General features: G+C 47.4%; 2 protein-coding genes and 4 non-coding genes across 7 annotated transcripts; 1 reads left to right on the top strand and 5 right to left on the bottom strand.

Annotated features, from left to right (window-relative positions):
• Window positions 1–7,049: 7,049 nt before the first annotated feature.
• BEST4 (bestrophin 4) lies at window positions 7,050–11,875 on the top strand. Of its 2 annotated transcripts, none has more exons than XM_042240057.2 (10): window positions 7,050–7,156; window positions 7,672–7,835; window positions 7,928–8,022; window positions 8,755–8,988; window positions 9,149–9,303; window positions 9,699–9,776; window positions 10,266–10,451; window positions 10,555–10,635; window positions 10,746–10,900; window positions 11,048–11,875. In XM_042240057.2, exons 2-10 carry the CDS (start codon window positions 7,684–7,686, stop codon window positions 11,313–11,315), a joined length of 1,404 nt encoding a protein of 467 aa, XP_042095991.1. In that variant the 5' UTR covers window positions 7,050–7,156; window positions 7,672–7,683; the 3' UTR covers window positions 11,316–11,875. The 2 variants fall into 2 exon arrangements, with proteins under 2 accessions (XP_042095991.1, XP_042095989.1); XM_042240055.1 differs by lacking the exon at window positions 7,050–7,156 and adding an exon at window positions 7,189–7,230.
• A 2,583-nt stretch (window positions 11,876–14,458) lies between these two features.
• Window positions 14,459–17,013, bottom strand: RPS8 (ribosomal protein S8). Its single transcript, NM_001280697.1, is given in 6 exon segments — window positions 14,459–14,623; window positions 15,051–15,180; window positions 15,396–15,571; window positions 15,953–16,052; window positions 16,484–16,590; window positions 17,004–17,013. Coding segments are annotated over 6 exon segments (627 nt in total). The 5' UTR covers window positions 17,008–17,013; the 3' UTR covers window positions 14,459–14,513.
• LOC114111282 (small nucleolar RNA SNORD38) lies at window positions 14,741–14,811 on the bottom strand. Its single transcript, XR_003587363.2, has one exon. It is a non-coding gene; the product is annotated as a small nucleolar RNA SNORD38 (small nucleolar RNA).
• LOC114111283 (small nucleolar RNA SNORD38) lies at window positions 15,263–15,332 on the bottom strand. The gene has a single exon (XR_003587365.1). It is a non-coding gene; the product is annotated as a small nucleolar RNA SNORD38 (small nucleolar RNA).
• On the bottom strand, window positions 16,130–16,233 carry LOC114111284 (small nucleolar RNA SNORD46). The gene has a single exon (XR_003587367.2). It is a non-coding gene; the product is annotated as a small nucleolar RNA SNORD46 (small nucleolar RNA).
• On the bottom strand, window positions 16,673–16,752 carry LOC114111281 (small nucleolar RNA SNORD55/SNORD39). The gene has a single exon (XR_003587362.1). It is a non-coding gene; the product is annotated as a small nucleolar RNA SNORD55/SNORD39 (small nucleolar RNA).
• Window positions 17,014–25,583: the final 8,570 nt, after the last annotated feature.

Below are 25,583 nucleotides of genomic sequence, written 5' to 3'. Positions count from 1 at the left end.
TTAAGCCAACTTTTTCACTCTCCTCTTTCACTTTCATCAAGAGGCTTTTTAGTTCCTCTTCACTTTCTGCCATAAGGGTGGTGTCATCTGCATATCTGAGCTTACTGATATTTCTCCTGGCAGTCTTGATTCCAGCTTGTGTTTCTTCCAGTCCAGCGTTTCTCATGATGTACTCTGCATAGAAGTTAAATAAGCAGGGTGACAATATACAGCCTTGACACACTCCTTTTCCTATTTGGAACCAGTCTGTTGTTCCATGTCCAGTTCTAACTGTTGCTTCCTGACCTGCATATAGGTTTCTCAAGAGGCAGGTCAGCTGGTCTGTATTCCCATCTCTTTCAGAATTTTCCACAGTTTATTGTGATCCACACAGTCAAAGGCTTTGGCAGAGTCAATAAAGCAGAAATAGATGTTTTTCTGGAACTCTCTTGCTTTTTCCATGATCCAGCGGATGTTGGCAATTTGATCTCTGGTTCCTCTGCCTTTTCTAAAACCAGCTTGAACATCTGGAAGTTCATGGTTCAAGTATTGCTGAAGCCTGGCTTGGAGAACGTTGAGCATTACTTTACTAGTGTGTGAGATGAGTGCAATTGTGCGGTAGTTTGAGCATTCTTTGGCATTGCCTTTCTTTGGGATTGGAATGAAAACTGACCTTTTCCATTCCTGTGGCCACTGCTGAGTTTTCCAAATTTGCTGGCATATTGAGTGGAACAATTTCACAGCATCATCTTTCAGGATTTGAAATAGCTCAACTGGAATTCCATCACCTCCACTAGCTTTGTTCATAGTGATGCTTTCTAAGGCCCACTTGACTTCACATTCCAGGATGTCTGGCTTTAGGTGAGTAATCACACCATCGTGATTATCTTGGTCGTGAAGATCTTTTTTGTACAGTTCTGTGTATTCTTGCCACCTCTTCTTAATATCTTCTGCTTCTGTTAGGTCCAGACCATTTCTGTCCTTTATCGAGCCCATATTTGCATGAAGTGTTCCCTTGCTATCTCTAATGTTCTTGAAGAGATCTCTAGTCTCTCCCATTCTGTTGTTTTCCTCTATTTCTTTGCATTGATCGCTGAGAAAGGCTTTCTTATCTTTTCTTGCTATTCTTTGGAACTCTGCATTCAGATGCTTATATCTTTCCTTTTCTCCGTTGTTTTTCGCTTCTCTTCTTTTCACAGCTATTTGTAAAGCCTCCTTAGAAAGCCATTTTGCTTTTTTGCATTTCTTTTCCATTGGGATGGTCTTGATCCCTGTCTTCTGTATAATGTCATGAACCTCTGTCCATAGTTCATCAGGCATTCTATCTATCAGATCTAGTCCCTTAAATCTATTTCTCACTTCCACTGTATAATCATAAGGGATTTGATTTAGGTCATACCTGAATGGTCTAGTGGTTTTCCCTACTTTCTTCAATTTCGTCTGAATTAGACAATAAGGAGTTCATGATCTGAGCCACAGTTAGCTCCTGGTCTTGTTTTTGCTGACTGTATAGAGCTTCTCCATCTTTGGCTACAAAGAATATAATCAATCTGATTTCGGTGTTGACCATCTGGTGATGTCCATGTGTAGAGTCTTCTCTTGTGTTGTTGGAAGAGGGTGTTTGCCATGACCAGTGTATTTTCTTGGCAAAACTCTTTGCCCTGCTTCATTCCACATTCCAAGGCCAAATTTGCCTGTTACTCCAGGTGTTTCTTGACTTCTTACTTTTGCATTCCAGTCCCCTATAATGAAAAGGACATCTTTTTTGTGTGTTAGTTCTAAAAGGTCTTGAAGGTCTTCATAGAACCATTCAACTTCAGCTTCTTCAGCATTATTGGTTGGGGCATAGACTTGGATTACTGGGATATTTAATGGTTTGCCTTGGAAACAAACAGAGATCATTCTGTCGTTTTTGAGATTACATCCAAGTACTGCATTTCGGACTCTTTTGTTGACCATGATGGCTACTCCATTTCTTCTAAGGGATTCCTGCCCACAGTAGTAGATATAATGGTTATCTGAGTAAAATTCACCCATTCCAGTCCATTTTAGTTCGCTGATTCCTAGAATGTTGACGTTCACCCTTGCCATCACCTGTTTGACCACTTCCAATTTGCCTTGATTCCTGGACCTGACATTCCAGGTTCCTATGCAGTATTGCTCTTTACAGCATCGGACCTTGCTTCTGTCACCAGTCACATCCACAACTGGGTATTGTTTTTGGTTCCATCCCTTCATTCTCTCTGGAGTTATTTCTCCACTGATCTCCAGGAGCATATTGAGCACCTACTGACCTGGGGAGTTCCTCTTTTGGTATCCTATCATTTTGCCTTTTCATACTGTTCATGGGGTTCTCAAGGCAAGAATACTGAAGTGGTTTGCCATTCCCTTCTCCAGTGGACCACATTCTGTCAGACCTCTCCATCATGACCCGCCTGTCTTGGGTGGCCCCACAGGCATGGCTTGGTTTCATTGAGTTAGACAAGGCTGTGGTCCTAGTGTGATTAGATTGACTAGTTTTCTGTGATTATGGTTTCAGTGTGTCTGCCCTCTGATGCCCTCTTGCAACACCTACATACTGAGCATGGCCCAGCCCATCAGAACAAGACTCAGTTTCTTCCACAGTCAGTCTCCCTCATCGGGAAGCTTTCATAAGCCTTTTATTGTTACCTATCAGAGGACAGACAGAAACCAGATTGTGAAAACCACAAACACAGAAAACTGATCAAACTGACCACAGCCTTGTGCAACTCAGTGAAGTTGTGAGTCATGCCATGTAGGGCCACCCAAGATGGATGGATCATGGTGGTGGAGAGTTCTGACAAAATGTGGTCCACTGGAGAAGGGAATGGCAAACCACTTCAGTATTCTTGCCTTGAGATCCCCATGAACAGTATGGGAAGCCTATACTTGGGGGATATTCCAGGGGAAAATGAATAACTCCTCCATGTGGCTTAGAATTGAGGTTTAAATACCAACTGAATAGAGAAAGGGATAGGGGAATGTAGGCCTCTTAGGGGAGAGTAAATAATTTACAGGAAAGAGGTATGGGCCCTTAGACGAATGGATGGGAGATATGATAGTTTATGACAAAGTTGGTCTGGATGTGATATAGAATTCCAGTGATATGAGATGAAACTCCCAGGAAGGGGATTTGTGATGATTGAGTTTCTTTGGAGGCTCCCTCTTCAGGCAGATAAGGTGAGTTCAGAGAAAGCCTCTCCCTGCATTTGCAATTTTTCAAGTGCCTATTTAGCTCAAAGTAACCAATATGCCAAAGTGGCACATTTAGGGGTGGCATGTTCTGTTAGCCATCACTGTCTCCTCCCCTTGGAAGGTTAACAACGTTCTGGAGCCCTCCTCCGGGAGCCCAGGCATCAGGAGGACATCCTCCTGGATGCTGTAACTGAAGGGCCTGCCAGCCGACTCTGCCTCCTCCTTCAGTGTCACATAAGCTGCCATTAATGGATCTTATACACTGCCACAAACCAGGCATGGGCTAAGCATTTATCTTCTGGACTGTTCACGGTAACCTTATGATGTCATGGGATTATTATCTCCATTTCACAGATGAGGAAACTGAGGCTCATGGGGCTAAGCCTCTTGCCCAAGGTTAAGAGGCAGAGCCAAGACCTGAACCCAAGATGCCTGACCCCACTATTCACCACTGCATGACTTTTTAATTTATTCTTTGGCCGCATGGCATGGAGGATTTTAGTTCCCCAATCAGGGATCAAATCCGTGCCCCCTGCAGTGGAAATGTAACCACTGGACGGCCAGCGAATTCCCCTGCCTGACTTTTCTGGGAGTCACTAGTTCTCTGTCCTTGCATCTGTCCTCCTATTCTACTCATTTCTCAGTCCCTCTTACTAGTGCCCTTTCTCCTCCCCACAAGGTACTCACAACCTCTGACCAAGCTGAGGTTTTTCTGAGCTCTCTGAGTCTCCATCTCCCAGAGGATGCTCTCAGACCTGCTGCTCCTAGCTGAACACTTATCCCAAATGCCTACCCCTTGGCAGCTCAGAGTCAGAATCTCTTGAGGGTATCAGGTCACAGAGGTCAAGGGAGTCTTTCAAGAATGAAAGATGCAGGACTTCTCTGGTGACCCAGTGACTAAGACTCTGCACTTCCAATGAAGGGGACACAGGTTTGATTCCTGGTTGGGGAACTAAGATCCCACATGTCTGTGTGGCCAAATATATAAATTTAAAAAAAAATAGTGAAAGATACCAAGTAAGGTGAGGACTCAGGAGACGCCTACTGGATTCAACAACAAAGAGATCTCAAGTGTCCTTGGTAGGTGCAGAGGTGGAAGTACAAGAGCTGCAACAGAAAGGAGAAGTTAATATCTACAGGAGCATTTCGTGCTTACCAAGCGCTGCATAAATATTAATTCATTTGATAGTCACAACAACTCTGTGAGATAGGTATTATCTTTGTTTCCCCACAGGGAACTTAACGACAGAGGTTAAACAGTTTGCTTAAGAACAAGGTCACAAAGGTAGTTCACTGTGGAGTCTGGATTTAAAAATATGGGCAGGGACTTCCCTGGTGGTTCAGTGGCTAAGATTTTATGCTTCCAACACACGGGGCCTGGGTTCGATTCCTGGGCAGGGAACTAGACCCTATGTATTACAACTAAGAATTCACATGCTGCCACTGAAGATCCCGCATGCTGCAACTAGCACCCGGTGCAACCAAACACATAAATAAATATTCACTCAATGGACAAGAGTTTGGGCAAACTCTGGGAGACAGTGAAGGACAGGGAAACCTGTTGCACTGCAGTCCAAGGGGTCACAAAGAGTTGGATACGATTTAGCGACTGAACAACAAAATAAATAAATGTATAAAACGTGCTCTTAAAAAAAAATTATCTAGGCACTCTGGCTCCAGACTCCATGCAATAAACTGCCAAGTCATATATCAGCTCTCAGCTGTGAGGAGGGGAGCGGCACTGGTGGTTAGGACCAGAAGAGAGGTGGGGGCAAGAGCTAGGGGAGGATAGAGAAGGGTGGGGAAAATGATTTACAGGTGGAGTGGTTCCCTCTCCTTGACCATAAACCAAAGGGACCTGTCAGCAACTGGGAAGGGAGATAAAGTGACTCAGGAAGGAGGGGCAGGGTGGGGCCTGGGGACTGCTCCCTCCTGGGGCAAGGCTTCAGGTTCTGTACCTTTACCCATGGCTCTGTGGGAAATTCACAGGCCAGGGATCCAGAGAGTTGGGTAACAGGCAGATGTGAGACAGCCTCAGATGGGGATGGGAGCTAAGGACTAAAACACAGCCAACTGGAAGCACTGTCAGAGAAGTGATAGGACCTCAGGGCCCGAGCTCCCCAGGTACCAGAGACTCTTTAAGAGAAGCAGTCCAGAATGCTCTAGGAAAGCCACAGATCAGAGCGTGAGAAGGGGCTGCAAGTCCAGGGGGTTAAGGCCCCAGAACTGGTATCTTGCCCTTTTGCAGGTCAGCTCGTGGGTTTTCCAGACCTCCAGGACAAACACACACAGAGTCCTGTTCTTTCTACATATGGACACCTCCCCTGAGCCTGGGAAGGAGAACATAACTCGTCAGGCTATGAGTTGGCTCTCAGACCTTGCTCATTCAGGGAGTTTCTTACAAAAAGTGGGGAGAGGACCAGATGTCTTTCAGGTTAAGAGATACATGCACCCCAGTGTTCACAGCAGCACTGTTTACAATTGTCAAGACATGGAAGCAACCTAAATGTTCATCAGAGAATGGATAAAAAAGATGTGGTATATATATACAATGGAATATTACTTAGCCATAAAAAATTAAATAATGCCATGGATGGACCTAGAGATTCTCATGTTAAGTGAAGTCAGAGAAAGACAAATATATGATATCACTTATATATGGAATCTAAAAAAAAAGTGGTATAAAAGAACTTATTTACAAGACAGAAATAGAATCACAGATGTAGAAAACAAACTTATAGTTATGGGGGGAGGAGGTGAAGGGATATAAATTGGGAGATTGAAATTGATATATATACACTATTATATATAAAGTAGATAACTAATAAGGACCTGCTGTATAGCACAAGGAACTTAATACTCTGTAATGGCCTATATGGGAAAACAATCTAGATAAAAGTGGATATATGCATATGCATAAATAATTCACTTGGCTGTACAGCAGAAACAAACACGACATTGTAAATCAACTGTACTCTAATTTTAAATTTTTTTTAATAAAATAGAAAGAGAAAAGAAAAGCCTGCCTGGGTTCAAGTCCTCAGCTTTATTGAGATGAATCTGATGTAATCCTGTCCAAGGTCTTGTGCGCTGGAGGGGAGACCTCTTTGTAGAAGATTTTAGGGTGATATGACTAACTGATTCGAGAGAGGACCTCAAAGGAGCAGTGAAAAGGAGCGAGGTCAGAGGCTGATGACAGCAGATGGAAGTGGGGGCATCTCATAGGCCATGTTAAAAGCCAGGACCTGGCACTGTTTGGCTTGGGGAGAGGCTGGCCAGGCATCCCAGGTTCTGAGAAGCAACAGTGGACCGCTAGGTGGAAACCAAAGGGAAAAGACTGGCTTTTCATGGTGATAGTTGCCCAGGATGAATGCCTGCATGCTCCAGGCTCCGGGCATTCTTGCTCTTAATATTCCCCACTGCCTTGTGAGGAAGGAGTTATTGATACTGTTTTACAGAGGAGCAAACTGAAGTTCAGAGAGATTAGGTATCTTGGATAAAGCCACAGAGAGGCAGAATTCAACCCCAGGTGTGTCGGCCTCCCAAACTTATGTTCCTAACCACTTCTCCATGCTTCCTCTCTTCAGGAACCACTTGCAGGGAGAACCAGCTCGCAGCGTGGGGAGGGAGCTTCCCAGGACAGGCCAGAGATTTGATGGACTGGTGCTCTGGCACCGTGCCTGCCACTTAGTCAGTGCTCTGCCATCAGCAGCTGTTATGACGCTTTATCATGCCTCTATCTTCTCACCTGGAGCGTGGGACAGTCAGTTCTGTCACCTTGGCTCCAAGGACATGGTGTGAGCTGTGGGGTCAATGCAGAGGCATTTATAGCACTCAAAGGCCAGCCCAGCCCTGCAGGCACAGGAAGACACAGCCAGTTCCCAGCACCAGGGGAAGCCGGGTGGCAGCCTCAATCCATCAATGATAACCTCAGTCCGGCCAAACTTTATGGGCCCAGGAGGTACTTAAGTGTTGTGGGGTGAAGGCTAGCTCAGTTCCCCTTCCTCGGCACAGGCTGCTGTCCAGAGCAGGCAGGTAGGTGTGGGATGGGGGTCAGGGTGCCCTGCGCCTTGAGAGACCAACTATCAGCTTCGAGAGCAAGACCCCACGGTGTGTGGGGCTGGGCGACAGTTGAGTCTCCTGTCCTCAGCAGTTCAGGGGTTCCTCCTAGTCCTGCAAGTGGAAGAGGAGCTTGGGGCAGCCTCAGGCAGGAGAGGATGTAGATCTCAGCTCCCCTCTGCCCCATCTCATCCTGGTTTGACCCATGTGCCACTAAGCCTAGGGGGCTGGAGGTGTGTTCTGTACACTTGTCTGCTTCCTTCCTACTGAAAGGGTGAAGGCTGGGGTCGGGGGGGACCAGAGTTGTGGGAGGTTACTTGGGGACCTAAGCTGGGTGATGAGAAGGCAGGCTAAGGAGGAGGTTTGTGGGGAGAGAAGGACAGCTCCAAGGGCAGCTCTCACGACCTTCTGCCCCAGGCCGCCAGCACCATGACCGTCTCCTACACCCTCAAAGTGGCGGAGGCCCGCTTCGGAGGCTTCTCTGGCCTGCTTCTCCGTTGGCGGGGAAGCATCTACAAGCTCCTCTACAAGGAGTTCCTCCTCTTCATCGCCCTGTATGCTCTGCTCAGCGTCACCTACCGGTGCGAGGGTGAGGGCAGGGTCTCAGGGCTGGCCTGCGGGGGACTAGGTTGCCCACCTCCCTCTAACCCAGGCCCCACCTGCCCTTCCCCAGGCTGCTGCTGACCCAGGAGCAGAAGCACGTGTATGCTCAGGTGGCCCGATACTGCAACCGCTCTGCGGACCTCATCCCCTTGTCCTTTGTACTGGGTAAGTTCAAAGGACAAGGGGTTCTTGCTTGCAGCCTCCTAGCCATCTTTCCTGACCTTTGGGCTGGGCTGCTAGCTCTGAGGGTCAGAATTAGCCCAGCGGCACATCTGGAGGTCAACCAGAGCAGGCTCAGCAGACGTGGGAGCTGTGTGTCGGGTCCAGGATTTCCAGAGGACTAGGCCCTCGGAGAAGGCAATGGCAACCCACTCCAGTACTCTTGCCTGGAAAAATCCCATGGGCAGAGGAGCCTGGTAGGCTGCAGTCCATGGGGTCACTAAGAGTCGGACACGACTGAAGCGACTTAGGAGCAGCAGCAGCAAGCCCTGCCTATCACCAGCCCAACCCTCACTCCAAACACAGCCCCAACCTGCTGCTGGCCTCACAGCCCTCTTCGTCCTTCAGGGGAACTGGAGAGAGGTGACACCTCCCTCCACACTCTCATGGGAAGCAGGGCTCAGAGTTAACCACTGCCTGGACTTGAACCATCACATCTCTTCTGCCTGAGGAGGTCTGCAGTCTTCTTCCTCCCTGCCTGGTTTGGTCCTTCAGGGCGTGATCAGAGGATGAGGCTGTCCCTCTGACAAGCGAGGCAGGGTGCTGGAGTCAATGTGTCCTTCCCCCTGCCTTGGTTCCACCTGGCTTGGACCAGGCGTTCTGGTTGCGGGCAGGACACACTGACTTCCAAGCCCTCCGTCTTCCCTTCCTGTCCCCACCACCCACGGCGGCGACCAGGTTTCTATGTCACCATGGTGGTGAACCGCTGGTGGGCCCAGTACACAAGCATCCCGCTGCCGGACCAGCTGATGTGCGTCATCTCGGCCACCGTGCACGGCGTGGACCAGCGTGGCCGTCTGCTGCGCCGCACCCTCATCCGCTACGCCAACCTGGCGTCGGTGCTGGTGCTGCGCTCTGTCAGCACGCGCGTGCTCAAGCGCTTTCCCACCATGGAGCATGTGGTGGACGCAGGTGCCGCGCTCAGGGAGCCCCGGGAGGGACTGGACCGGACCTGCCCCGAGGGTCTCCTAGGCGGGGAGGTTTGACCACCAGGGGGAGCTCCAGGACCCCAGAGCGGTGAGTCCTGGAGGCCAAGGATGATACTTCATTTCTTTCTCTTCAATCCCTGCAGGTTTTATGTCGCAGGAAGAGAGGAAAAAGTTTGAGAGCCTGAAATCTGACTTCAATAAGTACTGGATTCCTTGCGTCTGGTTCACCAACCTGGCGGCCCAGGCCCGGAAAGATGGGCGAATCCGTGATGACATTGCTCTCTGCCTGCTCCTGGACGTGAGTCAGCCTAGGACTGGGCCCATCTGCCCTCCTCCCCCTAGTTTTGCTTACTGCAACCATAATTTCAGTGCTTAACACCTACATGGTGTCGATATGTAGTGCAGCAAGTGTGAGGAAGTGAGGAAACTGAGGCAAGAAGCGGAAAAAACAAACTTGCCCAAGTCACACAGCTAGTTAGTGGAGCTGAGATTCATCCTCAGACCTTCTGGCTCCAGGGTCTGTCCTTGCAGTCACTGTGCTAAACTGCCTTCCATCACAGGCACCCCAGCCTGACAACACCTCTGAAAGCACAATGAGACCTAGCCCAGGCCTAATGTGCACTGGACTCCCCGTCCCCTTCTCCTTTCTTCCTTTCTGTCTCCACTGACTTCCTCTTCCTGCTGTTCCACCAGGAGCTGAATAAGTACCGGGCCAAGTGCAGCATGCTCTTCCACTATGACTGGATCAGCATCCCCCTCGTCTACACCCAAGTAACTGCCTCTCACCTCCCCAGTCCCAGTGCCTACTGTATGTCCTGTGCTGTGTGTGACACTGAGAAGAACTAGAGATGGTACCTGCCCGGGGGCAGTTCAGTCCAGTGAGACACTAAATAGCCAAGGGCTTATCCTCAAAGCCTCCCTGGGCCCTCACTAAGATGATCCCCTCCCATTTGGTGCTGCCACACCTTGCTATATGTTGTATTTATTTTTAAATTTATTTTTAAAAATATTTATTTATTTGGCTGGGTTGGGTCTTATTTGCAGCATGGGGGAGCTTTAGTTGGCGCATACAAACTCAAGGTGCAGCAATGTGAGATCTAGTTCCCTGACTAGGGATCGAACCTGGGCCCCCCACATTGGGACCTCACCCCCAGGGAAGTCCCCGCTACATGTTTTAATTACTTGTTAGATCTACCACGGACCCTCGGGGCAGAGACAGCATTTTAACCTGTCCCACTCAGTCTGGCATCCCTCCTCCAGGTGGTGACCATAGCGGTATACTCCTTCTTTGCCCTCTCCTTGGTGGGCCGCCAGTTTGTGGAGCCAGTGGCAGGGGCTGCCAAACCTCGGGAGCCTCTGGAGCCAGGGCAGGCCGTAGGAGACCTGGACATGTATGTGCCTCTCACCACTCTGCTGCAGTTCTTCTTCTATGCTGGCTGGCTCAAGGTGGGCACTTCAGGGGGAGGAGATTTGGACCCAGGACCCACCCACACTGTGGGGTTAGAAAGTAGGGCTCTGAGCCCAGAAAACACTCTCTTACCACCTGCAGGTGGCAGAACAGATCATCAATCCCTTTGGTGAGGATGACGACGACTTTGAAACCAACCAGCTTATAGACCGCAACTTGCAGGTGATTCAGGGTCTGGTGGCAGCTCCCTGGCAGTCGGGCTCTCCCTCCTTGCCAGCTCTCAGTTCGGGTTCGCAGAGGAGAAGGGGATTCTTGTGAACTGCTGCTCCCAGGTATCCCTGCTCTCCGTCGATGACATGTACCAGAACCTGCCCCCCACGGAGAAGGACGCGTACTGGGATGAGGACTCGGCGCAGCCGCCCTACACGGTGGCCACGGTGGCCGAGTCGCTGCGGCCTTCCTTCCTGGGCTCCACCTTCAACCTGCGGTGAGTAGCCCAGGCCGAGTCAGAACCTGAGTCAATAGCCAGGCTCCAGTTCCCCACCCACCCACCCTCCTGGCGCCCAGGACTCGGTCCCTTCCGGTCCACCTGCTGTCAGAAGCTTGCTCACGCAGCCCTCCTGCCTGCCCGCAGCATGAGCGACGACCCCGAGCAGAGCCTGCAGGTGGAGGCGTCCCCTGGGCCAGCCCGGCCGGTGACCGCGCAGACCCCGCTGCTCGGCCGCTTCCTGGGCGTAGGTGCTCCCTCGCCAGCCATCAGCCTCCGGAACTTCGGCCGCGTCCGCGCCCCCCGTACCCCGCATCTGCTGCGCTTCCGGGCCGAAGAGGGTGGCGACATCGAGGCAGCGGACCGCATCGAGGAGGAGGCGTCAGGGTCAGGGGACGAGACCCAGCAGCCCTGAGCCAAACCAGCCGGGGCGGGCAGTCCAGCTGCCTCCCCCAGGCCCGCCCCCGCCCACTTTGCAGGCCCTGCGGAGCTATTAGAGTAGCATTCCTACGTGCCCTAAGCCCGGGCACCTAGGGACCGCCCCCGATGGCAGAAGGGCCTGAATCAGGGTAGAGGATGCTTCCACGTTGGCTTGGAGGTGAAGCTAGGACACAAGAGCGAGGCACAGAGGACTGGAGCCCAGGTGCAGTTTATTTCCGCTGTGATTTTGGGCTAGACGGAGCATCAGTTATCACTGAAGGGCTGGTTAAAGTCTTGGGTACCACCCCCGGCATTTGATTGATAAGTCTGGGATGGAGGTTAAGAATTTGCATATTTCTAGTAGGTTTCCAGGGAATGCTGCTGCTGCTGCACCCAGGGTCACATAAAAAGATGTTTAGAATATACCTTATTCTGATAACCTCACCCTGAAGAGGGGCCAAAGTGTGTACTGGGTACTTTTATCTGTTATGTTCAATTTGTTTACAATGAGAATGTATTCATTTATTTGTGCAATTAAAATTGCTTAAAACTGAACTGGCATACTCTGAAGTGGCTAAAGATAAGGGTTTGGGGGGTGGGGGAGAAAGAGGGTTTGAGAGTCTGCCCTGAAAGCTGACACTGAGATGTGAAGGCACCCAGCCTAGACTTGCAGCATCTGAACAAGCCCTTCTCTGCTCCCATCAAACAACGCAAGGACAATTTAAGGGGTGAAAACTGCATGTCCCATCTCTGTGGTGGGTCTGGGGCACTCAGGAGTTAAGAGTGGGCCTTTGGAAAACAGCCCCACAGAGTACTAGAGTTGCTCCTAAACTGAGTTTCTCTAAGATTCCTGCCTTCTAAACAACTGGTGAATGCCAAAGCTGAATGTTAAAGCCAAAGGAAAGTGAAAGTGAAGTCGCTCAGTTGTCTCTTTGCGACCCCATGGACTGTAGTCTACCAGGCTCCTCTGTCCGTGGGATTTTCCAGGCAATAGTCCTGGAGTGGATTGCCATTTCCTTCTCCAGAGGATCTTCCCAACCCAGGGCTCGAACCCGGGTCTCCCGCACTGTAGACAGATGCTTTACAGTAAACAAATGCCAAAACTCAAAAACGGAAGGCATGGTGTATGTAGGGAGAGCTTGAGGACATGCAGCCTCTGGCACTGTTGACAGGATTACAATGCTGGGTTCTGCTTTCCTGCTGGGTGACAGGATGCTAAACTTTTCTCAGCCTTGGTTGACAAACCTGTACTGTCCAGAAAAGGCACCTTCTGGTCACCACTCACTCAGAAGGCACCCGAAGTGTTTTGGAAGGGTTGAGAGAGGAGGCCTTGCTTCAGGTTGAGTACTCATCAGGGAGAGCAGTAGAGATGTACATGCATTCAAGGCTCTTTTGTTGCTGTGCCATGCCCAACACACAGCTCTCCGAGCAAACATCAGCTAATGACCAGGTGTTATCAGATCACTGGGTGGGAAGGCAGAGGTCAGGTCTCCTCAGAGTCAATGGTAAAGGGCTGGTCTCAGTGGTCCACCCTTTCTAACCGTTTAGCCAGAAGTTGGAATTACAGAAGTCTGCAATTAGCCAAGTTGATGAACCAATTTAGACTTGTAGCTCATTTAAGAGAAGTGCTTTTCAACCACTTTAAATTGGATAAAACCTTTTCTTTAGAACTCCTTAAAGTACATATTTGATTGTTGTAGTGCTGTGCCACTTTACAGGTACTAGAGATGCAGCAATAAACGTACCCGTTTCCCCAATAAATATATTTTAATAGAGGGTTCAAAATAAGATAAGCAAACAAAATTTATGCCAAATAAGGAAAAAAACAGGGGCAAAAGATACAGCATGGAAGGGGAAGGGAGTGCTATTTAAAATTCTGTGATCAGGGAACTCACGGGACTGACAAAGATCTAAAAGGAGTGAGCCACGTGGGCATATGACAGAAAGTATAAAAAGAATAGTAAGTGAACACATGTAAGGACGGCAGTCACCATAGAAGGGATTAGGTCTCACTGAGTTCCATAGTTTCTGGTTGCAACTTTGAGATGGGATGCTGTGTAAAAAAATTTATCTTTTAGGGACTTCACTGGTGGTCTAGTGGTTAAGACTTTACATTCCAATGCAGGGGGCACAGGTTTGATTTCTGGTCAAGGAACTAAGATCCCACAAGCTGTGCAGGCAAAATACCAAACACAAAATCATTATTGTAACAAATTTAATAAAGACCATTAAAAATGGTTCGTATCCAAAAGAAGTTAAAAAAAATCTTCTCTTTAAAATGATCACAGAGAGCCAGGATTGTGTTGGAGACAACAGAAGAGCAAAGCAGGATGCAGAAAAGAGACCAGAGCAGCAGTTGTGCTTTGTGCTCGGTTGCCAGCTGTTTTCAGCCCTTGCACTGCAACCCACCAGGCTCCTCTGTCCATGGGATTCTCCAGGCAATACTGGGATGGGTTGCCAGGCCCCGCTCCAGGGGATCTTCCCAACCCAGGGACCAAACCTGCGTCTCTTATGCCTCCTGCACTGGCAGGCAGGTTCTTTACCACTAGCACCACAAAAAATTTGGTGACATTTGATGTGGGAGTTACGACCCAAGGATAACCTAAGATTTAACCTGTCTTTAACCTAAAAGACCACCACTTGCTACAATCAAATAACTGAGGAACTATGAAAAGGGAAAGCTGAAGAAACCAATTCAACAATTTAACAAACTAACTTTTGATTAAGGAGAGGGGAAAGGATTAGAGCTCAAGAGAAAAAACTTGCTCAACAATGCAGAAATGTAGAATACAATTTCAAGGTTTCTAGACCAGGAACCTGAAAAAAAAAAAAAAACCCCAAACCAAAGTCTGCATACAGGGTCTCTAAGAGAACTTTAGGGAGGCAACATGGCTTTGGTTCCAACGATGGTCCAGTCAACAGTCCAGTACTGCAGGGGCCCCAAGCTGGGTTACCTCCCTCATAGTCTCTGCTCAGCCTGCACAACACATCCCTGTTGCCACTGAAACTCAGCCTCAGGAGTGAGAACTGTTCCTCCTGCTAGACTCACAGCCCAGTAACAGGCCTGGCCTTCAGGCAGGGGGAGTTGGGGCGTTCCACAGCGTGCCAAACAATGAAGTATTCTCAGAACATGAACATGGCATAGAACAGTAAACGCCTTTATTAGATGAGCTAAGACAGGAGGGAAGAGGGTTTATTTGCCTTTCCGGGCCTTGATCTTCCTCAGATAGAACTCAAGCTCTTTTCCCTCTAGCACATAGCCGTCTGCTCGGCCACACTGGCCTGGTCTTGAAGCGATGCATGCTGCAAGAAAGTATGCGGTCCTCAAGAAAATGACACTGTGGCCCTACCCATACCTATGTATACCCTTAAGCGCCCACTTTGGTCCAGGTATCCTGGGGGCAGACACGAAGCCCAAAGTCTCCTCAGATATACTTTATCATCACTTTGAAAATCAGTAGCAGAACTGGACAAAGTTATCATCACTGAGACAATCCCCTCAGCCTGGACACAAACGAGTTCTCAAGATACTCCTGAAACTCAGAGGCCTAGACCAAGTTCTAGGCTCCTGCCCACTATCTTCCATTTCCGCTTCAAACTAACCAGATGATCAAATATTCTGATCTGTGCTTGTGCACTGTTATCAAACCCTTCTGGTGAACTCTCTAGACTCCAGAGAGCACACCATATCTTGAGATGCCTCCTCCCCCAAATGCAGAAGTCATCTTACCAAGAAGCTTGCCCTGCTGGAACTGCTCCTCTAGAAGACTGCTGATTTTTGCGTTCTTTTTCCTCTCATCGTATTTCTTCTGAATTTTCTTTGATCGTTTCTTGTTTAAAATCTCTTCCTCCTCAGGAGTCTGAATAAAGGAAATACAGATGGCTTAGAGGGGGCTCCCCAAACCCTAGTTCAGGAATGCCACATCCCACAGCCCTGCCACCTTCCTCAGCACTAAAGGCTTTCATCTCTCTCCCTTCAGTAGCAGAACTGGACAGAGTTTTCATCACAAGAAGGCTGGAATCAGGCTGGCCTCCCCCTGCACCCCCTACAGGAAGTTGCTCCCCAAACACGCACCAGCTTAGCCCCCTTCTTGCGGCCCAGGGGCAGTGCATAGTGGGACTCGTACCACTGTCGGTACGGTGTGCTGTCGATAAGCACAATACAGTTCTTCACCAGGGTCTTGGTACGGACCAGTTCGTTGTTGGATGCATTATAGACAACATCGATTATTCTTGTCTTGCGTGTACAACCTGCTCACAGAAGAAATCCAGAATCAAGCCAAGTAAACCTGATGCCAACAGTCTTCCATCCCCACCCTAGTAAGGCCTAAGAAGGGAAACTCTAAGCCTCCATCGAGCCATAGAGCAACAGTTCATCTTCCACAAACCTATCTTTCCAGACGTGGCTGGCACTCACACTGTCTCCAGATTCAACTCCAATCCCTGAGGCTATTCGAGTTAAGTGGCAGGACAGGACTGGAGATAAGTCTCCACAACCTCAAAGGTGTTCAACAGGAGAACTTTAGTATCTTGGTCCAGGCCATGGACTTCCTGCTAAAAGCACTTACTGAAGTGCTTGAAAACAAGGATTAGGTGCTGAGTTCCCACCCACGCCTGCAGGACTTCACTCACACTCCGAGCCCCAGGAGAAGTTCCCCACGTCCAGCCTCAAGGCCCGGTACTTCTTGTTGCCTCCCCGCACACGGACTGTGTGTATGCGGCGGGGGCCAATCTAGAAAACACAAAGAGACAGGATCTAGGTTATCAAGGAGAGGCAAGAGAGAGAAGGGAACCCGGGCGCGACGGAGGTAACAGTCAGTGTAACTATGACAAGCCCTAGCATTGGCAAGTGGCACATAGGTGACCAAGACGGCCACAACCACGCCTAAGGATACTTTTTCATCATTCCAGTCACCTCCAAGAGACAAAGCCCGATTCCAACCATTGAAACGTAAGGCTCGGTGCGCCGAGAAGCCCACTCGCTCCGGGCGCCCTTGCAGGTACTACTAGGACACGGCAGCAGTCTTCATACGACCTCTCAGTATCTACCCAACACGCGAAGGCGAGGAGACCGCCTAGTCCCCACAGCAACTCGCAGAGCCGCACAAAGATTCAACCGACGCCGCAGGAGCGACCTCCCGGGCCGTGAGGACCCGCACGCACCTTTGTGTTGGCAGCGGGGCGTCCCAGCTCATACTTCCGCTTCTTGTGGTAGGGCTTTCTCTTGCCCCCGGTCTTACGGCGCTTGTGCCAGTTGTCCCGAGAGATGCCTGCGTGTGGAAGCGGGGGGCGGGAGCCTGAGGCAGGGAGCCCGGAGCCGAGGCCGCCAGCCCAACGCCCCACGCCGGCGGTCGCACGCTCAGCTCTCCAAGGTTAGCTCCCCCACAGCGCAGTCGGGAGGTCACAGCATTTCCAAGGTGTCATCATGCACGTGCGACGCAGCCTGGACCCTTCCCGTCCCGACCCCGGCAGCCATGATGGTGCCGCTCGCGGCCCCGAGTCCTGCGGCTCCAGGAATGGCCCCTGGAACGGTCCCGGCGGCCCAAGCCCGAGCACCACCGTCCTCGCGGGGGTTCCGTGTCCGGGGGCCCGGGAGCCCGCGCTGCCGGCTGGGCCCCGAAGCAGGATGGCACCGGATTGAGCTCGCTCCCCGATCCCGGCCCCAAAGCAGAGCGCCACTCACCCATCGCTCGGCGCTGGCTGGAAAGAGAAAACGCAGCGCGTCACGGTCCGGTTTGTAATACGTAGCCCCGCCTCCTTACGTGTCTTCCGGGCGCCGCAGAGAGCGGCTTGGGGCGGGAGGGCGGTGTTGCTTACGTTTCTGAGGCGGCGACGAGGCCTCGGGTTTAGGAGGGTCCTGGGAACGCTGCGCGGCGATCTAGGGCCGCGCGGGGATCTCGCGGTGTCTGACATGCGCGAGCGCCTTTGCTTCCAGGGCACAAACGCCGGCGAGGGTTGCCTGGCTTTACGTTTTGAAAAGACCCGTTTTATGTGACAGCTGTGGATGCGGGTGCGTTGAAGACAGAAGAGGGGGACTTAGGTTTCGTTTGATTTAGGGGAAAGGAGGTGTGTCAAGGATTCCGAATTCCTCACGTGACCAGTTGGATGGATATTGGTGCCACTTAGCGAAAAGGGGTACGCTGAGGTAGGAGCTGGTCTGGTCTTGTTCATTCTGGTCTCTTGGTGACTCCTGCACGAGGGAATGACAGGCAGCTGGATGTTCATGTCTGGTCATCCGTGGAGAAGGGATCTGGACCGAAGATGCTGCCTTGGGACTCCTTGGCATATACATGGTAACCAAAGCTACCAGAATGAATGGAACCTAGGGAGAAAGCATAAAGCAAACTTTTCTTGGAAACGGTGAGCTAATACTTTGGCCTCTGTGGCTAATACTTTGGCTAATACTCTAGGCTCTGCGTCACCACTACTCACTTTTGCTGTTGTAGTGTGAACCCAGCCATAGACAATAGGAAACGAATGGATGTGACTGTGTGTCAATAAAATTGAAGGGATACTAGCATTCACCTGTCATGAAACGTACTTTTGATTTTTTTTATCCCAGCATTTATAACAGAAACCGGGACTTCCCTGGTGGTCCAGTGGCTAAGACTCTGTGCTCCCCACGCAGGTCAGGGAACTAGATCCCACAACCCATAAATAAGAGTTTGCACGCAGTAACAAATGATCCTGAGTGCCACAACTAAGACCTGGTACAGCCAAATAAATAGATGTTAAAAAACAAAACAAAAACAGGAAAACTATTCTTAGTTCACGGGCCCCATCAGCATACAGTAGTGTGCCAACTGGTGGCACACAAGGAGGATCTGGTACCAAGGCTTGAGGAATGGCAACATTTAAGGCCAGGTAGAGAAAAGGAGCTGGAGGGAGCAATTAGAGCGGCCAGAGGAAAGCCAGCACAGGGTGAGGTCACTGTCTAATGCTACCGTGACATCTAGTTAGAAGGAGGACTCAGTTCAGTTCAGTAAGCTCAGCCGTATCTGACTCTTTGAGACCCCATGGACTGCAGCATGCCAGGCTTCCCTGTCCATCGCCAATTCCCGGAGCTTGCTCAAACTCCTGTCCATCGAGTTGGTGATGCCATCCAACCATCTCATCCTCTGTCATCCCCTTCTCCTCTTGTGCCCTCAATCTTTCCCTGCATCAGGGTCTTTTCCAATGAGTCAGTTCTTCGCATCAGGTGGCCAAAGTATTGGAGTTTCAGCTTCAGCATCAGTCCTTCCAATGAATATTCAAACTAATTTCCTTTATGATTGACTGGTTTGATCTCCTTGCAGTCCAAGGGACTCTCAAGAGTCTTCTCCAGCACTACAGTTCAAAAGCATCAATTCTTCAGTGCTCAGCTTTCTTTATAGTCCAGCTCTCACTAGTGATTATTGGGTTGAGCGCTATATTGGAGTGGGAAACTGGATTTTTCAAATTCAAACAGGAAATTTAAAAAGATACAGTATATGTAGATAATTCTTATAAGAAGTATAACTTTAAAGAGAAGGCTGAAGAGAAACTCAAGCAGAGGGAAGTTTTTCAATCGAGTAAACTGCCTGATAAGACTCTTTTGCACTTGGCTCCAGATCCTATCCCATCCCATGCTGAAAGGATTCTCCCAGCATTATTCCATTCTCTCTTCTGTATTTTCAAGCTTCCATGGCTTCCCTGCACATTCAGAATAAAATCTAAATTCCTTATGGCCTAGGAGACCCAGGGGTATTGGACCCTTGCTTATCCCTTGCCTTATCAATTTGACCTAATCTCCTACCTGTTCCCCTCCCGCACCTGCAGGCACTCTCTCCCTGCTGTTCCTATTTCAGGCTTTCCTTCTCTTGACTGAAAAGGCTCTTCACCTAGGTCTTAGCTTGGCTTCCTTCCTCACTTCAAGTCTCTGCTCAGAATCTCACCACCACGCCTATCTCCCATAGACCTTTTCTGAGCCTGCTTTGTGAAGTAGCAACACTATACTAACATTGTTTTTACATGCTTATTATCTGTCTTCCCACTAAAATACAGTAAGCATGAGAGTAGGAACTGTGTTCACTACTGTATTTCCAACACCTAGAATGCCTGGCATTTAATACGTACCCAATAAATATTTGAGTGGTACTCAAATATTTGAGCAACTTACTTTTCTGCTTACTACATTGTGTTCAGTGGGCTTTACCAATAGGTTGAAATCTTAAGAGTCATATGTCATACATCTCTCTACTCCCAGTCCCTTGGCACAAGAAAAGGCGATTGTGCTGGACATAAAAAGGAGAAGTTGGAATCAAAGACACTTGTTGGGTGATGGGATTTTGTGATAGACTAGATTATAGGGATGACAAAAGAGCAACGCGAGGCTCCTCCCCTGGGAAAACACATTAATGGTGGAGTGACATCACTAGAAAACACCAGAGAGGCAGGTTTCTAGAAAGGCAATCTTAGGATAAGTTTGAATTGCTTGTGGGACATATAAGTGCTATTTGTATTGTAAGTAGTTGAAAAGATGAGTCTGAAGCTTGGAAGAGAATGGGACTGATATTTCCCACCCCCACTCACCACGGCCTCACTCTATCCACCTAACCCAGTGTCCACCCCATCAACTAGTCTATGTCACTTGAACATTAAAATCCAGTGCTGGGACTTGCCTGGTGGTCTAGTGGTTAAGAATCCTCCTTGCAGTCCTGGAGACTCAATCCTAGATCTAGTAACTAAGATCCCACATGTCTTGGAGTAACTAGGAGCAACTAAGCCGGGTGCAGCACAGCTATTGAAACCTGCACTCTTTGGAGCCTGCCCAGCTGCTGCAATGAAAGATCCTGCGTGACATGGCGAAGACGTGACACAGTCAACTAAATAAATATTTTTTTAAACCCGGTGCTATTTCATAATACAAACACTCCAAGTAGGAATAAAAGGAAATTTATTTAGTATGGAAAAGAGTAGTATACAAAGCCACAGCAAACATCATGCTTAATGTTAAAGGCTGAAAGATTCACTCCTGAAATCAGGATGGCCAGGAAGCTGGTCTTCACCACTGTTATTCAGTAGTATACTGGAAGTTCTACCCAAAGTCTTGAGGAAAGAAAGAAAAGACATCCATGTGTGAATGGAAAAATTAAAACTGTCTATTCACAGAACACAGATCACATCATATTATATATAAAACTTACTATAACCCAGGTGGTACAGTGGGAAAGATCTGCCTGCCAATGAAGGAGATGTAAGAGACATAAGTTTGATTCCTGGATTGGAAAGATTCCCTGGAGTAGGAAATGGCCACCCACTCCAGTATCCTTGCCTGGAAAATTCCACAAACAGAGGAGCCTGGCATACTACAGTTCATGGGGTCGCAAAGAGTCAGACATGACTGAATGAGCATACATACACATAACAAAAAATTATTTGAGCTAATCAACTAATTCAGCAAAGTTATAAGAGGTAGAATCAGTTCACACACTCTATCTTATATGTATACACTAGCAATAAATTGGAGAAGGCAATGGCACCACTCCAGTACTCTTGCCTGGAAAACCCCATGGACGGAGGAGCCTGGTAGGCTGCAGTCCATGGGGTTGCAAAGAGTCGGACATGACTGAAGCGACTTAGCAGCAGCAGCAGCAATAAATAATCAGAAAAAATTTATGAAAGCAATTTCATTTTAAATAATGTCAACATTAATATTTAGGAATATATATTTAATCAAGATACAAGACTTGCTTTTATGTATGTAAAACTGTAAATTTGAAATTACTGGAAAATAAATTACTTTTCAAAATACCAAGTTGGGGTCAACAAGAGGCTGATAAAGAAAATAATTAAAAACTTTTTTTAATTTAAAGAGAAATAGGGACTTCCCTGTTGGTCCAGTGGTTAAGACTCCACACTTCCACTGCAGGGGGCCTGGTCAGGGAGATAAGATCCATGCGGTACAGCCAAAAATTAATTAATTAAAAATTTTAAAAAAGGAGAAATAGAGGAATATGGGAATTTTTTAAGTTCCCATGTTTTCCTGAAAATCTAGAAAATTTAGAAAGTCATGTGTGTGCAGGAATGATTACATACCCAGGAGACTTGAAAAACCCCTAATGTCAGTGAGAGATGACTGACCAAGCTCTGCACAAGCAAAAAGTAAAGTCGGTACACCACATGCAAGTCGAATTTATTTCAGGTTTTCAAGGTTGGTTTAACATCTGAAAAATCAATTAATGTAATATACCTTATTAATAATAAAGCGGAAAAATGTATGATCACCTCAAAATACAGAAAAAGCATTTGACAAAATCCAGTATCCTTTCATGATAAAAACACCCAACAAATTAGAAACAGAAGTGAACTTCTTCACCTCTTAAAGGCATCTACAAAAAGCCCCCAGCTAACATCATAATGAATGACCAGGGACAAGACAAGGATGTCCACTCTCACTACTTTTGTTCAGAATGACATGGGTGTTTTATTCAGGCAGGGAAATTAGAAATAAAAGGAAAAGAAAAAGAAATAAAAGGAATGTTAATTAAAAAGGAAGAAGTCAAACTATCTATATTCAGATGATATCCTAAATAGACTAAATCCCAATGAATTTACTAAAAAAAAAATTCAGTTCCGTTCAGTTCAGTCGCCCAGTCGTGTCTGACTCTTTGCGACCCCACGAATCGCAGCACGCCAGGCCTCCCTGTCCATCACCATCTCCCGGAGTTCACTCAGACTCAACGTCCGTCAAGTCCGTGATGCCATCCAGCCATCTCATCCTCTGTCGTCCCCATCTCCTCCTGCCCCCAATCCCTCCCAGCATCAGAGTCTTTTCCAATGAGTCAGCTCTTCGCATGAGGTGGCCAAAGTACTGGAGCTTCAGTAGCATCATTCCTTCCAAAGAAATCCCAGGGCTGATCTTCAGAATGGACTTGTTGGATTTCCTTGCAGTCCAAGGGACTCTCAAGAGTCTTTTCCAACACCACTGTTCAAAAGCATCAATTCTTTGGCACTCAGCCTTCTTCACAGTCCAGCTCTCACATCCATACATGACCACAAAAGAATTCAGCAAAGTTGCAAAGTACAATATCAACAGTCAGTGGGGGCAGGGAGGAGAGGAGATAAATTAGGAGTTTGGGATTAATATGTACACACTACTAAATATAAGATAAACAACAAAGATCTACTGTTTAGCACAAGGAACTATATTCAAAAGTCTTTTCCTGTAATGGGACAGAATCTGAAAAATATATGTATATATATTGACTATGCCAAAGCCTTTGACTGTGTGGATCACAATAAACTGTGGAAAATTCTGAAAGAGATGGGAATACCAGACCAGCTGACCTGCCTCTTGAGAAACCTGTATGCAGGTTAGGAAGGAACAATTAGAACTGGACATGGAACAACAGGCTGGTTCCAAATAGGAAAAGGAGTACGTCAAGGCTGTATATTGTCACCCTGCTTATTTAACTTGTATGCAGAGTACATCATGAGAAACGCTGGGCTGGAAGAAGCACAGCTGGAATCAAGATTACCGGGAGAAATATCAATAACCTCAGATATGCAGATGACACCACCCTTATGGCAGAAAGTGAAGAGGAACTAAAAAGCCTCTTGATGAAAGTGAAAGTGGAGAGTGAAAAAGTTGGCTTAAAGCTCAACATTCAGAAAATGAAGATCATGACATCCGGTCCCATCACTTCATGGGAAATAGATGGGGAAACAGTGGAAACAGTGTCAGACTTTATTTTTTGGGGCTCCAAAATCACTGCAGATGGTGGCTGCAGCCATGAAATTAAAAGATGCTTACTCCTTGGAAGGAAAGTTATGACCAACCTAGATAGCATCTTCAAAAGCAGAGACATTACTTTGCCAACAAAGGTCTGTCTAGTCAAGGCTATGGTTTTTCCAGTAGTCATGTATGGATGTGAGAGTTGGACTGTGAAGAAAGCTGAGCGCCGAAGAATTGATGCTTTTGAAGTGTGGTGTTGGAGAAGACTCTTGAGGGTCCCTTGGACTGCAAGGAGATCCAACCAGTCCATTCTAAAGGAGATCAGTCCTGGGTGTTCTTTGGAAGGAATGATGCTACAGCTGAAACTCCTACTGTGGCCACCTCATGAGAAGAGGTGACTCATTAGAAAAGACTCTGATGCTGGGAGGGATTGGGGGCAGGAGGAGAAGGGGACGACAGAGGATGAGATTGCTGGATGGCATCACTGACTCGATGGACATGAGTTTGAGTAAACTCCGGGAGTTGGTGATGGACAGAGAGGCTGGAATTCATGGGGTCGCCAAGAGTCGGACACGATGTCGGACACGACTAAGTAACTGAACTGAATTGAACACTTACATACAATATATATAAATATATGTATATGTAAAGTATATATATCTGAATCACTTTGCTGTACGTTTAAGACTAGCACAACGTTGTAAAGTAGCTATACTTCAATTTTTAAAAAAGTTTTAAAAAAAGATCACACAAAAGATCAGTTGTTTCTATATATCAGCAATGAACAATCTGAAAAGGAACTTAGAAACAATCTGTTTTGCAATAGCATCCAAAAGAATAAAATACTTAGGAAATATATTTAACCAAGGAAGTAAAAGACTTGTACACTGAAAACTATAAAATATTGTTGAAAGAAATTAAAGACCAAGGTAAATGGGAAGACATCTTGCATTCCTGGATTAATAATAAGATGGCAATACAACCCAGATTCAATGCAATTCCTGCCACAATTCCATCAGCCTTTTTTGCAGAAATGGAAAAGCTGATCCTTAAATTCACATGGAATTGCAAGGGCCCTCAAAAAGCCAAAACAATGTTGGAAAAGAACAGTGTGAGTTGGAGGACTCACACTTCCCGATTTCAAAACTTATGGTTGTTCCTTTGTGGCCTAACGGTTAGGATTCCAAGTTTTCACTGCCATTGCCCAGGTTCAGTCCCTGGTCAGGGAACTAAGATCCTGCAAGCCACACAGCATGACCCAAAAAAGAAAAAAATATAAACTACGGTAACCAACAGTGAAGTGTTGGCATAAGAATAGACATATAGATTAATGGAAGAGCCTCCCAGGTGGCTCAGTGGTAAAGAATCTGCCTACCAATGCAGGAGATGTAGGAGACCCAGGTTCAATCCCTGGGTCAGGAAGATCCCATAGAGAAGAGAATAGCAACCCACTCCAGTGTTCTTACCTGGAAAATCCATGGACAGAGGAGCCTGGTGGGCTATAGTTCATGGAGCCGCAAAGAGTCAGTCAAAACAGAGCATGCATGCACAAAGACTAATGGAATGGCATTTAAAGTCTCATAAATAAGTGCATTCTCTTTTTTAAGTTCGTTAATATATTTTTGGCTCTACTGGGTCTTCATTGCTGCTCCGGCTTTCTCTAGATGCAGTGGGTCAGGGGCTATTCTCTGTTTCCACTGTGCAGGCTTCTTACTGTGGTGGCTTCTCGCTGTGGAGCACAACCTCTAGGAAGTATAGGCTTCAGTAATCGTTTCATGAAGATTCAGTACTTGTGACTTAGTTGCCCCACAGCATATGGAATCTTCCCAGACCAGGAATCAAAGCCGTGTTCCCTGCATTGGCAAGCGGATTCTTAACCACTGGACCACCAGGGAAGTCCTCATTTTCTTTTAAAAACATTTATGTTTATTTTTTCTTCCAGTTTTATTGAGCTATAATTGAGGTATACCACTATATAGGTTTAAGTTGTACCGCATAATGATTTGATTTATATATATTATGAAGTGATTATCACAGTAAGTTTAGTGAACATCCATAATCTCATATAAACATAAATTAGAAAAAAATGTTTTCTTATGATGAGAACTCTTAGAATTTACTCTTAACTTTCATGTGCCACATACAGCAGTGTCAATTATATTCATCATGTTGTACATTACATCTCTAACACACATATATCTCATAACTGGAAGTTTTTACCTTTTGACTGCCTTCATTCAATCCCTTAGTCCCCGTGCCATCAATTGATTTTCAAGAAGGTTGTCAAGACAATTCAATAAGGGAAAGAACAGTCTTAAAATAAGTGATGTTAGAAAAACTAGGTATCCACATGCAAAGAATGAATTTTGAAACCCTACCCCACAGTGGCTACAAAAATTAACTCAAAATGGATCAGTGGCCATAAGACCACAAAACTCTTACTAGAACACATTAGAGTAAATCTTCACAGCTTTGGATCTGGCCTAGGATTCTCAGATATAACAGCAAAAGTACAAGCAAAACAACAAAAAGTTAAGACTTCATCGAACTTGAAAACTGTTATCCTTC

The sequence above is a fragment of the Ovis aries genome, chromosome 1 (genome assembly GCF_016772045.2).
Source record: "Ovis aries strain OAR_USU_Benz2616 breed Rambouillet chromosome 1, ARS-UI_Ramb_v3.0, whole genome shotgun sequence".
Taxonomy (NCBI): Eukaryota; Metazoa; Chordata; class Mammalia; order Artiodactyla; family Bovidae; genus Ovis; species Ovis aries.
Note: the sequence above shows the minus strand (reverse complement) of the source record. Positions and strands in the feature narration are given on the sequence as shown.

What these genes read in the sequence shown, in the direction of transcription:
- BEST4 (XM_042240057.2), top strand. Translation starts at nt 7,684, where the DNA reads ATGACCGTCTCCTACACCCTCAAAGTGGCGGAGGCCCGCTTCGGAGGC. An exon ending in CTGCTCAGCGTCACCTACCG is followed by an intron (nt 7,836 to 7,927) that starts GTGCGAGGGTGA and finishes GCCCTTCCCCAG; the next exon opens with GCTGCTGCTGACCCAGGAGC. An exon ending in TCCCCCTCGTCTACACCCAA is followed by an intron (nt 9,777 to 10,265) that starts GTAACTGCCTCT and finishes TCCCTCCTCCAG; the next exon opens with GTGGTGACCATAGCGGTATA.